Genomic DNA, 16,991 nt, shown 5'->3' with positions numbered 1-16,991 from the left:
TGCGTCTTTATATACCAGACCTGTTTTTCACTTGTTCTTACGTTAAACTCAAATATATGAGTCACCTCCAGGAAATATTCCCTGACGACCACCATTCCTTCTTAGTTCTCCTTTTCTCAGCTCTCATAAAAACCAGTGGACGTGTCTGAAATTGTCTTACCATATTCCTTTTGATATAATCATCTATTTTTGTATTTGTCTTCTGTACTAGATGGTGTCTTGAACTTTCTATTTCTAGCTGTTTACTGACTAAGGTATCACAAATGTCTGTTTTCCAAGCACAATATCCTCATCATGATTTAATCTTACCCCTTTCCTTACTGTTTTCAAAATCACTTCTCTACACTCTTTCCCTGAATGATTTCAAGTCCCATTGTTTTATTACCTCAATGCAGATAATTCCCAAATTGACATTTTCTTCCCACGTTTATTTTCACAGCTCCAGATCTATATGGTTAGATAGGGGTACAGACACCTATAAATTCAGCATATCCAAAACAAATAAAATTGTCATCTTTCTTTTCCCAATCTGCTGCTTGAATCTGTGGTGTGTATCTTCATGAATGTCTTCTTCCTGCATCTTAACTCTTCATATCTTTCATTAAACCTTGAACATTTCCTCCTAAGCTTCCTTAATACAGTTTCATGAGTACAGGCATACCTTAGAGATACTGTGGGTTTGGTTCCAGACTACCACAAAAAAGTGAGTCACACAAATTTTTTTGGTTTCTCAGTGCATATAAAAGTTGTGTTTATGCTATACCGTAGTCTATTAAATGTAATGTAGCATTATATCTTTAAAAAATCATAATGCTGTAGTACATACCTTAATTTAAAAATGCTTTATTGCTAAAAACAAATGCTAGTGATTATATGAGCCTTCAGTCAGTCATAGTCTTTTTGCTGGTGGAGGGTTTTTTTTGTTTTGTTTTGTTTGTTTTTGTTTTGACGGAGTCTTGCTCTGTTGCTGAGGCTGGAGTGCAGTGGCACAATCTCGGCTCACTGTAAACTCCACCTCCCAGATTCAAGCAATTCTCCTGCCTCCACCTCCCGAGTAGCTGGGATTATAGGTGCATGCCACCACACCCAACTCATTTTTGTATTTTTAGTAGAGATGGGGTTTCACCATGTTGGTCAGGCTGGTCCCATACTCCTGACCTCATGATCCGCCCGCCTCGGCCTCCCAAAGTGCTAGGATTACAGGCGTGAGCCACCGCGCCTGGCCTGGTGGAGGGTCTTGACTTGATGTTGGCTGCTGATTAATCAGGGCGGTGGTTGCTGAAGGTTGGAGTGACTGTGACAGTTTCATAAAATAAGACAAGTTTCCCTCATCAACTGACTCTTCCTCTCATGAAAGATTTCTCTGTAGTATGTGATGCTGTCTGATAGCATTGTACCCCCAGTAGAACTTCTTTCAGAATTGGAGTCGATCCTCTCAGACCCTGCCACTGTATCAACCAAGTTTATGTCATTTTCTAAACCTTTTATTGCTATTTCAACAATGTTCACAGCATCTTCACCAGGAGTAGATTCCCTCTCAAGAAACCACTTGCTTTGCTTGTCCATGAGAAATAACTCCTCATCTATTCAAGTTTTATCATGAGATTGCAGCAATTCAGTCACATCCTCAGGCTCCACTTCTAATTCTTGTTCTCTTGCCGTTTATACCACATCTGCAGTTACTTCCTTCACTGAAGTCTTGAATCCCTCAAAGTCCATGAGGGTTGGAATCAACTTTCAAACTCCCATTAATGTTGATATTTTGACCTCCTTCCATGAATCACCAATGTTCTTAATAGCATGTAGAATAGTGAATTCTTTCCAAAAGGTTTTCAATTTACTTTGCCCAGATCCATCAGAGGAATCACTATCTGTGGCAACTAACTATAGCATTACAAAATGTATTTTTTAAATACGAAGACATAAAAGTGGAGATTACTCCTTGAGCTGCAGAATGGATGTTTTGTTAGCAGGCATGAAAACAACATTAATCCTGTACATCTCCCATCAGACCCCTTGGGTGACCAGGTTCATTGTTGTTAGCAGCAATATTTTGAAAGGAATCTTTTTTTCTGAGCAATAGGTCTCAATAGTGGGCTTAAAATACTTAGTAAACCATGCTGTAAACAGATGTGCTGCCATCCAGGCTTTGTTGTTCCATTTATAGAGCACTGGCAGAGTAGATTTAGTGTAATTCTTAAGGGACCTAGGATTTTTGGAATGGGTAATGAGCACTGGCTTCAAACTTAAGGTCACCAGCTGCATTAGCCCCTGAAAAGAGATTCAACCTGTCCGTGGAAACTTTGAAGCCAGGCATTGATTTCTCCTCTCAAGCTATAAAAGTGCTACATGTCATCTTCTTCCAGTAGAAGGCTGCCTTGTCTACAGTGAAACGCTATTGTTTAGTTGTAGCCACCTTCATCAGTGATTTTAGCTGCATCTGGAAGATGCAGCTTCTCCATCAGCACTTGCTGCTTCACCTTGCACTTGTATGATATGGAGATTGCTTCTTACCTTAAACCTCATGAATCAACTTCCTGTTAGCTTCAGACTTTTCTTCTCCAGCTTCCTCACCTCTCTTGGGCTTCACAGAATTGAAGAGAGCTGGGGCCTTACTCTCTATTAGGCTTTGGCTTAAGGGAATGTTGCAGCTAGTTTGACCTGTCCAGGTCACTAACACTTTCTCCATGTCCGCAGTAAGGCTGCTTTGCTTTCTTACCATTTGTGTGTTCACTGGAGTAGCACTTTTAATTTCCTTCAAGAACTTTTCCTTTGCATTAACAACTTGGCTGTTTGGCACAAGAGGCCTAGCTTTTGGCCTACCTCAGCATACCTTTCTCACCAAGCTTAATCATTTCTAGCTTGTGATTTAAAATGAGAGACACATGACTCTTCCTTTCACTTGAGTACTTAGAGGTGATTGTAGGGTTATTCATTGTGGTCTAATTTTAATATTGTTATTTCTAAGGGAATAGGGAGGCCTCAGGAAAGGGAGAGAGATGGGGAACTGCCAGTTTGTGGAGTGGTCAGAGCATATATATAACATTTATCAATTAAGTTCACCTCTGCTATGAATATGGTTCATGGCGCCCCAAAACAATTGTAATAGTAACATCACAGATCACTGATCACAAATCACCATAACAGATCTAGTAATAATGAAAAAATTTAAAATATTGTGCAAATTACCAAAATGTGACACAGACATGAGGTAAGCACATGTTTAGAAAAGTGGCACCAATACACTTGCCTGACACGGGGTTGCCACAAACCTTCAAATTTTAAACAAACAAACAAAAAAATGCAGTATCCATGAGGCACAGTAAAACTAGGTATGCCGATATCGGTGGTGGTTTAGTTCAGGCCCTTTCCTCTTCTTATTGCTTCTGTGACCTTTCTGAAATACTGATCTGATCACGTCACCCCTCTTCCTAAAAACTCTAAATAAGCTTTTTCAAGCATCATCTTGAAATTCTAAAGTGTTTTTTTCTACTTTCTCCTACTGCTTACTTGAGCCACCGTTACTGATGGGAACATAGCAGATTCTGTTCGTCTGTTGAGGTAAAAAGAGGTTGAAAATCATCTGTAGTACAACTACAGTCTTTGCATTATATTCAGATCTTTTACCACTTAGCCTTATCCTGTTTTATAACTTACAGATACTGTCTACCACTGGTTGACTTACTGTTTGTTTATTCCATGAACTTTTAAAATCAGCAGTGTCTGTGCTCAGTGAGGTTCTTGCCAGTTGATTTGGTACTTGAACTCTTATATAATCTTCAAAACTATGCTCAAATATGTAGGGACCCGTATGGACCCTCTTAGTCACAAAAAGATCTCTTTATGTCCTCAGTGATACTTTAGTACTTTCTACCCACTGCTATTATGGCCCTTATGTGATCATTGTTATTTATGGACTATCCAACTATATTTTAATGTGATCTTTTTCATACGATCTTGGCATATATACTTTTTAGTATATATAATATGAAAAATAGCTAAAGGAATTAGTGATATTTAGCCGTAAACAGAGAATATGCTAGAATTCTTGGGGAAAAAAATGTTTTCAGAGTATTTAGAGGTTATCAGTTAAAAGAAGGATTGCATTTGGTATGTGGAGCTTGAGGAGGCAAGGCATGGAAGTTAAAGGAATACATATTTTAAGTGATACATAGTAGTCTCAAATGGTAGCCTGCTTTTTTTTTAACTTTTTAACTTGAGGTATAATTTACATTGGTAAAGTATACAACTCTTAAGTATACAATTCAGTGAAATTTCACATATGTGTATCTCTATGTAAAAATCACCCCGACAAAGATAGGGACATTTCCAACTGCCCGGAAAGCCCCCTTGTGTCCCTCCTGTCATTCTCCCACAGATTTAACCCTGGTTCTGAGTCTTATCACCAGATCTTATTTTATCTGGAGACCTGCAGTATGTATCCTTTTGTACCTGCCTTCTTTACCTGCCTTCTTTACTCATTTATGTATTTCATTCATGTTGTTGAAGATAGCAGTATTTTGTTCTTTTTGTTCAATGTTCTTTTCTTTTTTTAATCAGTTTATAGGATTCTGTTATGTGAATAGGATCTCCCTTCCTACACCTCACCCCACCCTGTGTATTTATCCATTCCACATAACTTTAGTAGATGCTATTAGATAGTTTTCTGAAGTGGTTGTGTGAATTTCATACTTTCACCAGCAATTTGGTTGTTTTCTTTTTTTTTGAGACAGTCTTGCTCTGTTGCTCAGGCTTGGAGCTCCGTAGCGTGATCTTGGCTCACTGCAACCTCCGCCTCCCAGGTTCAAGCGATTCTCTTGCTTCAGCCTCTCAAGTAGCATGTGCCACCGTGCCTGGCTAATTTTTGTATTTTTAGTAGAGACGGGGTTTTGCCGTGTTGGCCAGGCTGGTCTTGAACTCCTGACCTCAAGTGATCTGCCTACCTCAGCCTCCCAAGGTGTTGGGATTATAGGCATGAGCTGCCACACCCAGCCTTGGTTGTTTTTCCACATTACCATTTAATGCTTTTTATGTAAGAAAGAACTTCTTGAATTTTTTACTTGAAACACTGTCTATTCATTGTAGACATTTTGAAAATAAAGGAAAAATTAAGGAAGAAAATAAAAGTGGGTCTCACAACCATTATTTTTAACCTTCAGGATGTATTCTTTTAGTCTTGTGTGAATTTTTTTAGTAAAGTTGATATGCTTTGGCTGTGTTCCCACCCAACTCTCATCTTGAATTGTAGTTCCCATAATCCCCATGTGTTGTGGGAGGGACCCAGTGGGAGGTAATTGAATGAATCATAGGGGCAGTTACCCCCATGCTGCTGTTCTCATGATAGTGAGTGAGTTCTCACAAGATCTGATGGTTTTATAAGGGACTTTTCCTGTTTTGCTCAGCGCTGCCATGTGAAGGAGGAGGTGTTTGCTTCTCCTTCCACATGATGGTAAGTTTCCTGAGGCCACCCCAGCTGTGTGGAACTGTGAGTCAATTAAATCTCTTTCCTTTATAAATTACTCTGTCTCTGGTATGTCTTTATTAGCAGCATAAGAACGGACTAATATAAAACTTTAAATCATATTAGGCATTAAAAAATACATTGTGTGTTTTCTCCTATATTCTTTTATCCTTTTCCATTTCCATATTTGCATCCTTTTTAAAAAAAACTTGCTATACCACCTTGAAAACACCTGATCTCATCTAATCTAGGAAGCTAAGCAGGGTTGGATCTGGTTAGTACTTGAATGGGAGACTACTAGGAATACCAATTGCATTTGGTATGTGGAACTTGAGGAGGCAAGGCGTAGAAGTTAAAGGAATAGGTATTTTAAGTGATACATAGTAGTCTCAAATGGTAGCCTGTTTTTTTTTTTTTAACTTTTTAACTTGAGGTATAATTTACATTGGTAAAGTATACAACTCTTAAGTATACAATTCAGTGAAATTTCACTTATGTATATCCCTATGTAAAAATCACCCCAACAAAGATTTGTAGTTTTGTAGTGTTGTAGGCTTAAAAAACAAAACAAACAAAAAAGAAACCTTCTTAATATATTGTGGGCATTTCCCCATATTCTTTTATAAAGAATCATTTCTTATTTGCTTGTTGATATTTTTCAATTTAAAAGAATAATCATATTTGTATTACATATAATTATCAAGTAGGGTTTTATATTCTTATACTGAGGATAAAATTCAGGATACAGTTTTGGAGCCTATGGGATTAAAAAGAGGTTGAGAAAAAAAGGTGAACAGAATTTAATGAGTATCAGCCAGGTGTGGTGGCTCACACCTGTGATCCCAGCACTTTGAGAAGCCAAGGTGAGTGGATCACTTGAGGTCAGGAGTTTGAGACCAGCCAGGCCAGCATGTTGAAACCCCATTTCTACTAAAAATACAAGAATTAGCCAGGCATGGTGGCACACACCTGTAGTTCCAGCTACCTAGGAGGCTGATGCAAGAGGATCGGTTGAACCCGGGAGGCGGAGGTTGCATTGAGCCGAGATTGCGCTACTGCACTCCAGCCTGGGTGACAGAGCAAGACTCTGTCTGAAAAGAGAAAGAATTTAATCAGTATGATTTCTCAAGGAAAGTGAATGATTATGCAAGTCACAGTAAGTCACTCTCTTATCTCAGCATTCTATAAACTACTTTCTAATACAATACACTTTTTATGTTTCTTCGTCATTAAATAGCTGTGATTCTCAAACCTCTTTCTTTTAACCACTGCCCTGTGAAAAATAGTTTTCTTGAGCAATATCTGTATCAACGTTGCCTATGTATTCTTTTATCATCTCTTATATGTAAGATATGTTCTAGGCACTTTGGAAAACTGCCGTCAGCTTGCTTATAACTTGTTCTAGAGGGAAGATACATAATAATTTTAAATATGGTAGGGAATTTTTATGATAAATACCCCCCTCACACTTCTTCCCTCCACTTGAAATATGAAGACACCAACGTCCAAAAAGATTAAATTACTTGTTCACAGCCACAAAATTTGTGGCAGAGCCAGAACTAGAACCTAAAACCAAAAGCAGTGATTCTCTCTCAATGCTTTTACCCTTTTTTTTTTCTGAGATGGAGTCTTGCTCTGTTGCCCAGGCTGGAGTGCAGTGGCATGATCTCGGCTCATTGCAGCCTCCGCCTCCCGGGGTCAAGGGGTTCTCCTGTCTCAGTCCGAGTAGCTGGGACTACAGGTGTGTGCCACCATGCCTGGCTAGTTTTTTGTATTTTTAGTAGAGACAGGGTTTCACCATGTTTACCAGGATGGTCTTGATCTGCTGATCTCATGATCCACCTGCCTCAGCCTCCCGCTTTAAAACTTGTTGGGTACACCGTATAGTGCTTTTCTTGATAGAAACTTTGTCATTTTCTTCCTTAGGGAAATGCTGCTAAAAGCATTTCTTTTGTTTCTATGGTAGTTAAGGAAAATTTATTTCATTTATACAAGTAATACTTAGCCCCTAGAATGCGTGATATCCTGTTGCAGGTGAGAAATGTGTTGATAAACTAGGAACATCTGTGGAAAGCAGTGTGTTAAGTGTGGAAAAAGCTGAGTTTCTGGAACCTGAGCATCTCTGTGAGATTCCCAGCCCTATCATTTCCTGTCTGTGTGACTTATTCAAGCTACTTAATCTCTTTGAATCTTAGCTTCCTCCTACATTCATTAATTCATTTATTGAGCCCAAGAACTCAAGGTATTGTGGAAGCAGCCGAATTCTGCATGTCAAGAACTGTGCATGGTATTGAGGATGCAGCAGAATTCCTGCTCTCAGTAAACGCTCATTCTGGGAGTGGGTAAACAGATGGTAAATAAGTAAGCAAAGTATATATAGTATGTTGTAATAAACGGTATGGAGAAAAATAAAGTAGATACTCAGGATATAAAATGGTAGGGAGGGGGTTGTAATTTTAGTATGCTGTCCAAGAAAGGCAATACCAAAAAGGTGAGAGTTGAGCAAAGACTTCATTTATGAAATGTGGATACAGTCGTATCTTATTTATGCATTGCTTGTGTATAATGCTGATCCATTATCTCTCATCAGCCAGCCCCAAACTGCTCTTTCTTAGGTTGAAGTGGCATTTAAGAAGCTCTTTTGTTTTCTCCATGAGTTATGGTCTGATATTAATATCCTTTTTTGTTGTTGATGATGTGTTTTCAGTCCTAGAAAATAGTTTTTTTCCCCAAATATGAACAAACAGGAACTTCCTTTGGTGGTTAAGTACTGTCTTGGTGTTTAAGCCTCTTTTAAGGGGATGGGTAGATAAAGGTAATGGTCTATGTGTAGCAAAATGTATTAGAACCACTTTTTAAATGGCACATCAATTTTTATTACTTTCAACAGCTACTTCAAATATCCTTCCGGATTCTTAATAAACTTGGGCTTTTTATACATTTAAATGGGTAGCACATGAATTTTCCAACAAAGATCTTCTGGCAATAAACCAAAGATGACAGTGTGTAAATTAATGTGTCTACTGATCAGTTTAGTAGAAACACTTTTAGAGTACAGAGATAATAGTCATCAGCCCACATACTCCTAGTTGTGTATTAGTTGTTTATCATAGATAGGAAATAGGAGCTAATTAGTTCATTTACTGAGTTTTACCCACATTAGAAAAAAAAAGGCCACTTGCCCTCTGGGCAAATAGTGGCTTTATGTGAATTAGGAGGGAAAAAACCTTTCACCAAGTTAAAGGCTCCTTGAGTGGATTTCATCCCACCTTCCCAATCCCCCAAGTCAAATACACGGCACAGACTTTACATTCTTGGGCAGGGGTCCTGGTAATACATGGGGATTGCATCTCAGGAGGGACAATATGATGATGATTATGAATAGTGCCAATTCCAGAAAGCCTCCCCAGGGTAAATGGAGTGTGTTTATGAACACAGGTATAAAGTACTTATATTCACATACAGATATATCCCTAATCTGAAAATTATGGAGTTTACATTCTAGTAGAGGTAGAACATAGGTATAAATAAGAAAATTGTGGCTATTGATATTATTGATAATGTGATAGAGTACTAGGAATTACTTTAAAAGGATGACTAGGAGGGCCTTCCTGAAGAAGAAACATCTGCATTGAGATTTGTTTAATGAGAAGGAATCAGCATGCTTAGATCTGGGGGCAGAGCATTCCTTACAGTGAGAACTGCAAGAACAAAGGCTCTGAGGTATCTGGTCAAGGAATAGTAAGGTCCCTATTGTGGCTGGAACAGAGTGATTTTAGGAACAGTTGTGGGGAACAATGAGTACCTTGGAGTGGGTTTTTGTGAGAATAATGTATGTAAATCATAGATAAAGCACCTTTCATACTACCTGGCACAAAGCAAGCATTTGATAAAAGTTCCCTTCTTATTTACTTTAGGGCTGTAGTTCTCAAATTTTTTTTTATTTTAGGACTTCTTTATATTCTTAAGAATTACTGAAGATTCCAATGAGCTTTTGTTTCTGTAGGTTATATGTATTAATATTTATAGTCTTAGAGTTTAAAACCAGGGATTTAAAATACTATTAATTCATTTAAAAATAACAATGATTTACCCCTGTTACCAAATGACATTTTTTAATTAAAATAACTAATTCATTTTTTCTTGGTTGTATGTATTAATATTTACAGTCTTAGAGTTTAAAACTGAGGATTTAAAACACTATTTAAAAATAATAGCGATTTACCCATGTTACCAAATAACATTTTTTAATTAAAATAACTAATTCATTTTTTCTTGAAAGTTTACCATTGGCAACAAATATACTGTTAATTGCTTTTCTTTTTTTTTTTTGGAGACGGAGTCTTGCTCTGTTGCCCATGCTGGAGGGCAATGGCGCGATCTTGGCTCACTGCAACCTCTGCCTCCTGGGTTCAGGCAATTCTCCTGCCTCAGCCTCCCTAGTAGCTGGGACTAGGCGTGCTGCACCATGCCTGGCTAATTTTTCTACTTTTAATAGAGATGGGGTTTCACCATGTTGGCCAGGATGGTCTCAAACTCCTGACCTCAGGTGATCTGCCAGCCTCGGCCTCCCAAAGCGCTGGGATTACAGGCGTGAGCCACCGCACCTGGCGTTAATTGCTTTTCTTGAAGTGACAGACTCATTTTGTTCATTTGCAAGAAAAGATCTCCCAAAAATCAAAGTTAGACTAACTGTAGTTTGTCATTTAAGTAGACATAATGTTACATGGAAAAGTGGCTAAGTCAGCTTGCATCTCAGTGTCACAAGTGCTTTTCATCAAGACAACCATCATACTTGGAAGAGGTACTTTAACATACACTTCCTATCTTGTTCCAGAGAATATAAAAAAGACCTGTATACAAGGGCCAAGATTTAATACGTACCGCTTTGTCAAAGACATGTATGAGTAAAAATTGCTGCCCCCCAACCACGACTTGTTTTGGAGACAGGGTCTCACTCTGTTGCCCAGGTTGGAGTGCAGTGGTGTGATCATAGTTCATTGCAGCCTTGAACTCAAACTCAAGCGATCCTCCTGCCTCAGCCTCCCAAGTAGATGGGATTACAAGCATGAGCCACTGTGCTTAGCAATGTTTTGTTTTGGTTTTTTTTAATTATGAGTACAAAGTGGTCGAAACAGTGACTGTTAATAGAGGTGGGTTTTTTTTGGCCACTGCCATTATTTGTGCTAAAACACATGCAGTTTTACAGCTGGTACCTTTATACCATCACGTGTACATGTCAACAAAGTAAAAAAGGGAAATGACATCTTAGTTTTATCTTGAAAACAGTTTTGCCCTAATCAACTCCCTAAAGGAATCTACTCCCCCTTCCCCCAGCAGACAACATTTTTGGGAACCACTGCTATAGAGACTATTGTTAGTACTTAATTATAATGTCTTCATTTTAATAGGTACTTGTTATCCAGATTGGGTTGCCATAAAGAGTCTAGGCACATACACTACTGTTGTATGTGTACCTAAGCAAGTACCCTTAACAATTTAGTGTCATTAGCATGTTTGATGGAGTATAGTCAAGATAGCAGCAGATTTATTTACAGAGAATATTTATATTATAAAAGCTACAAAGTAGGAATTTTATTCTATTGATGTATTATTTGGAGTGTTAATTTGTATTTTTTCCAATCTTGCTTTCTGTTTTGTTTTTAGGCTTGCATTGATGACAATGTTGATATGGTGAAGTTTCTGGTAGAAAATGGAGCAAATATTAATCAACCTGATAATGAAGGCTGGATACCACTACATGCAGCAGCTTCCTGTGGATATCTTGATATTGCAGAGTAAGCCAGTTCTGTGTTTTCATTTTATTCTGATACTGTTTGACAGACCTGAGTGTTTATTGAAATGATAAAGATAAATGAGTGAACTCTTACATTACTTTAATTCATGAAAATTATTCTTTCCAAGAAAGAAAATAAGTGGTTATTGGGAATCCATATATTCTCAGAATCAGATCTTCTTTTTGTCTCCCCACCTTCTTTGGCCTTTGGTACTTTGTATTAACATTAGTAATTGTACACATTCTCTGTCTCCATCTTTTTTCTTTTGAGTACAGCTAGAGCATTGTCAAATGATTGAGGGTTAATACTTAGCAGTCTAACTCATTCCTTTATAATCATAAATTTGGCAACTGGGTTACATTGCTATAGGGAGAATATGATACATAGTTCTCCAGTGAGCCTGTTTACTTAGTTTTTCTGAAGATTGTCTTTTTTAAAAAATACGTTTTTTAGAAAATTCAATGAGAAATAGTCATTGTATTCTCTACTACCTTTAATGTGTGGGTACACACTAAGAACATCTGATTTTTTAAAGCATTTAACAATGGAAGTATAGATATCTTGAAAAATAATTTTTTCATTAAATTATTTTTCTTATTACTATCTATCCACACAGTAAACAGTTTTGTTGTCTCTCTGCTCATATATGAAAGCTTATCAATGAATAAATATTGAATATGGGAATTCTACTCTGTAAATATCTTAGTAAGCCTTCATAGTTTTCTGTCTACATTTTGCTTTTTTTCCCCATTTGTGCTGGAGATACAATATCTCAATTTCAAGGCAGTAACTGTATGGTGAAATGAAAAGTGCTCCAGCCTGGAAACGATAAGGTCTGAATTACCCGAATTTTATTACTGACTCTGCCACTAACTATACGACATCTTTCCATAATTTGTTTCCTCTTTCTGAGCCGTGATTTCTTTGTTATATAAACTGAGGAAGTCTTTTTCCCGTTGCAAAACAGCAGTGGTTGTTTAAACCTAACAATTGTGATTCTCAAGTTCTTTACTTCCTTTTTGTACTTTTCCCGCTCAATCTCGAGTTCTTTACTTCCTTTTTGGACTTTTCCTGCTCAACAGAAGACTTAGATCTCTTCATAGAAAAAAAAAACCAGATAATTGTGCATTTATCTTTAACTATACTTAATGATTAGGCTCTGGAGTTAATTGATATGGAATATGAATGCCTCCTCAGTCACTATCAAGGAATACTATAACCTTGGCAAGTTGTTTAACTTTTCTAGGCTTTGGTTTTCTCTTCTCTAAAGTAGTATTTCCTAGGTTTGTTGTGAGGATTAACTGCAGTAATTCATCAAACATAGGACCTGGCTCATAGGAAATAGTACATATTAACTTTTGACCATTACCTTTTGTATCTACACTGGGAAAATTAAAACTCAACCTCTTTCTTCAGATGTTTAATTCTTATGTTTCCTTTTTGTATTCATGTTTCTGAGTTTGAAAAGACAATATTAATTGTCTTGAATAATTTCTTTGCATAGACTTGATTGGGTCACAGACCTATTGTGTCAGTTGGAATGCTTTTAGCTGCAAGTGATAGAATACCCAATTTAAAATGACCTAAAGAATAATGGTACTTGTTATACAGGATAAAATATCATTTAGAGGAAGGACATTTAGGCTTATTAAGCCACTCAGTGATGTCAGCAAGGACCTGGAATCTTTCAGTTTTTTCTTCTGAATTTCCCAAAAATGGACTTTATTCTTAGCCTTCTCCCCTCTTGGTTACAAGATGATTGCCACAACTCTAGAATTGTGTTTTACATATCCACATCCAAAAGCAAATAAAAAAAAAATGGATTGCAAGTAGAAAATATCCTCCCTGTATTCTGTGTACATCAAAGAGGAAAACCTTTCCCAGAGAGCCCTCCAGTTGCTGAAGACATCCCATAATGGGACTTCTTTTGGCCTGGTCTTGGTCATTTGTCCATGTTGTAGCTAGGAAAAGTAAATATCTTGGCATATTCAGCTTTTACATGCTAGTATATAAGAAGTATGAGGAAGGGTAAGCAGTTTGTTGCAGTTGCTAATGTTATCAGTAGGGTGACTATTTTCAGTTTTTGGAGGGTGGGATATGGAATATATGCTTTACAGGACTTGTGCAAACAAAAGTGACCTTTTTTGGCCAAGGTTGACTATAGTTGCTAATCTAATTACTTTAGTTTGAATTTATGACTGTGCTATAAACTATGGAGTTTCCTTGAACCAGATTAAAATTAGAAGAATAAGTTTTCCTTTTTATTCTTTCTGCCACAAGATTCTTTTTTAAAATAATGACTGTTTTTATAGAAGGCAGTTTAACTCTAGCATATACTGGATGATTTATTAAGGTGATGATAGCCCAAAATCCTTCCGAATGCTCATTTTTATCAGCATAATCTCTTTTAGCAGGTTGGGCATGGTGGCTCATGCCTGAAATCCCAGCACTTTGGGAGGCCTTGCGTGAGCTCAGGAGTTCGAGACCAGCCTGGGCAACATGACAAAACCCCATGTCTGCAAAACATACAAAAAAATTAGCCAGGCACAATGATGTGTCCCAGCTACTCTGGAGGCTAAGGCAGGAGAATTGCTTGAGCCTGGGAGGCAGAGGTTGCAGTGAGCTGAGATAGCACCATTGCACTTAAGCCTAGGTGACAAGAGTGAAACCTTGTTTCAAAAAAAGAAAAAAATACATTAAAAACACCTCTTTCAGCAGTTAATTTCACTAATGATTAAGTGAAATTAATGAAACCCTAGTTTTCTTGGGTATAGAAAAATAATAGTCTGGTGGCCTAATTGATAGGGTGAAGATAGTCCACAGATCAGTGTTTTATAGGCATGAAAGAAAGCACTTATAATAATTATAATAATAATAGAGACAATAGTTATAAACCAGGGGATAGGAAACTGGGGCATATGGTCACTGTGGTAACTGAAGTATTTTGGAGTTAAATTTGTTGCAAATCCTAGTTCTGCCATTCACTAGCTTTGTGTGCTTGACCAATCTACTTAGTCTCAGTAATTTAAGATTATTTATAAAATTGGAAAGATCTAGTTTCTTCCTAAGTCTTTTTTCTCATATTGCATTCCACTTCACATTTTTCACTCTGTCAATACTGGACTACTTTTAGTTCCCCAACATTCCCTACTGGTTTACATCAGTGTGCCTTTCTTCGTAATAGTTTATTTGCCTGCTGTTGCATTACTTGAGCAGCTTCTACCAAACTCTCAAGATGCAGTTTGTATAAGGGTCATTTCTTCCAGGAAGAGTTTCTGATGTTCTTGGCAAATTCATCATCATCTCTAACACATCAGTTGTTTGTTTATATGCTTCTATACTAACTGCATTTATGCACTGAATAGTAGTAATTCATCCCTATTGATATGTGCAGTTAAGCCTAGATTAGTTTACTCTGAGGATTTGAGGATGATTAGGATACATTGAGTTCTAAATTTTTAACCTCTGTTGGAAATAGTAGAACAAAGAATGTCAGATTACAGTTTCATTTCTAGGCATTTAACAATTTTACATTTGGTCTGTAGCGTAATAGAAGCCAAGTGAATAGGTAGATGAATGATGGCTCTTCATACACTGGCTCAGTTATCTCACCTTTTCACCAAAATAATTACCCTCAACTTTTGCTTATTCTTAACAAGGTAGAAGTCCTAGGGTAAACTAAAAATAGAGGTTGTTTAGTAATGTCCTTTCTCCAGAATGGAATGGAGGACAAATAAATGAAGTGAGTTTGTGGAGCCTGATTTTATGCTCAGCATATGCATTGTTTTAATAAATACTCACTGCCTTGAGTTTTTCATTCTTAAGAATATTACTACTTTGATTAACATGTTTTAAAAATTATGCAGTCAATAAATATTTAAGCACTTACTATATATATCAGGTCAGGTACTAAAATGTATGCATTAACATCATTCTTTTCCTTTGGGGTGCTGAATCAGTATTATGGGCAGAATAGTGTCACCCCAAATTCTTAGTTGAAACCCTAACCTCCAGTACTTCAGAATGTGACTCTATTTGGAGAAGCGGTCTCTAAAGGGATGATTAAGTTAAAATGAGGCTGATGGAGTTGTTTCTCATCCAGTCTGGCTGGTTTTCTTATAAGAGGAAGACATTGGGACAAAAAAGAGACACCAGGGCCCCTCTCATAGAGAGGAAAGAAACCATGTGAAGAAACAAGAAGGCAGCCATCTACCAACCAAGGAGAGAGGCCTATGAAGAAACCAAAGCTGCTAACACATTGATCTTGGACTTCTAGGCACCAGAACTGTGAGAAAATAATATCTCTATTGTTTAAGCCACCCAGTTTGTGGCATTTTATTATGGTAGTCCTAGCAAACTAATATAAGCAGTATAAACTTTCCACTATCACATCAAGGCATACTCTTCCTTAAAAATTACAGTGTTAATGTCATTGGCTATGGATCAAAAATAAAACGGAACAGTATGACTTTGGACATACTAGAAAAGGCAAATGATTTTAGAGCCCAAGAACCCATGTATGCAATTTATTGTTCCAATCTTGAATTATCAATTCATTATACATCTGTGGCATAAATTATAATTGAATTACTGTGTGCAAAGCATTGAAAACCAAGTTCTCTGACTGAAGAAATAATTAGATGAAAACATAGGAACTATACAATGGTAACATTTTAATTGTCATTCTTTTTTATTTATTAGTTGGAATATTTTTGTGAAAGAAACTTTCTCATCTCTACTATTTGGTTACCCTTTGTATTAGTCCATTCTCACGCTGTTGTAAAAAACTGCCCAAGACTGGGTAATTTATAAAGGAACAAGGTTTAATTGACTCACAGTTCCACAGGACTGGGGAGGCCTCAGGAAACTTACAATCATGGTGGAAGGAGAAGCAAACACATTCTTCTTCACATGGCGGCAGGAAGAAGTGCCAAGCAAAGGGGGAAAAGCCCTTTATAAAATCATCAGATCTCATGAGAACTCACTCACTGTCACAAGAACAGAAGCATAGGGGTAACCACCCCCAGGATTCAATTACCTCCCTCTGGGTTCCTCCTACAACATGTGGGGATTATGGAAACTACAATTCAAGATGAGATTTGGGTAAGGACACAGCCAAACCATATTACCTCAGTACAATTTTTATAGGGGAGACAGAGTATATTCTTTATTATTTCTCCTTATGTACTGGCTTTTTAAATAATGAATTTCCTTGCTATCTACCTTCAGTAGGGACTAATTTTTTTTTCTAGTTAAAGTAATATTAGGAGCTCATGCATTTGAACATATTTTCTATTTTATTTTATTTGTATTATACTTTTAAGTTCTGGGTTACATGTGCAGAACGTACAGTTTTGTTACATAGGAATACAGATGCCATGATGGTGTGCCACACCCATCAACCCATCAATTGGGTATTTCTCCTAATGTTATCCTTCCCCTGACCCCCCACCCCCCACAGACCCTGGTGTGTGATGTTCCCATCCCTGTGTCCGTGTGTTCTTATTGTTCAGTTCCCACTTATGAGTGAGAACATGCAGTGTTTGGTTTTCTGATCTTGTGATAGTTTGCTGAGAATGGTAGTTTCCAGCTTCATCCGTGTCCCTGAAAGGACATGAACTCATCCTTTTTTATGGCTGCACAATATTCCATGGTGTATATGTGCCACGTTTGCTTAACCCAGTCTATCATTGATGGGCATTTTGGTTGGTTGCAAGTGTTTTTCTATTGTG

The 16,991-nt window shown here is 37.4% G+C and overlaps 1 protein-coding gene across 14 annotated transcripts in view; it reads left to right on the top strand.

The window, feature by feature from the left end:
• Positions 1-16,991, top strand: part of PPP1R12A (protein phosphatase 1 regulatory subunit 12A) — a 161,426-nt gene that overhangs the window by 51,093 nt on the left and 93,342 nt on the right. For all 14 annotated transcript variants that reach the window (XM_001163581.6, XM_009425902.5, XM_016923913.4 and 11 more), the window contains exon 2: positions 11,129-11,259. In XM_001163581.6, the coding sequence (XP_001163581.2) occupies positions 11,129-11,259 (131 nt within the window). The remainder of the gene's footprint in view (positions 1-11,128; positions 11,260-16,991) is intronic.

This window comes from Pan troglodytes, chromosome 10, assembly GCF_028858775.2.
Source record: "Pan troglodytes isolate AG18354 chromosome 10, NHGRI_mPanTro3-v2.0_pri, whole genome shotgun sequence".
In the NCBI taxonomy this organism is placed as follows: Eukaryota; Metazoa; Chordata; class Mammalia; order Primates; family Hominidae; genus Pan; species Pan troglodytes.
The sequence above is the reverse complement of the archived record's forward strand: the minus strand, read 5'-3'. Positions and strand labels throughout refer to the sequence as shown.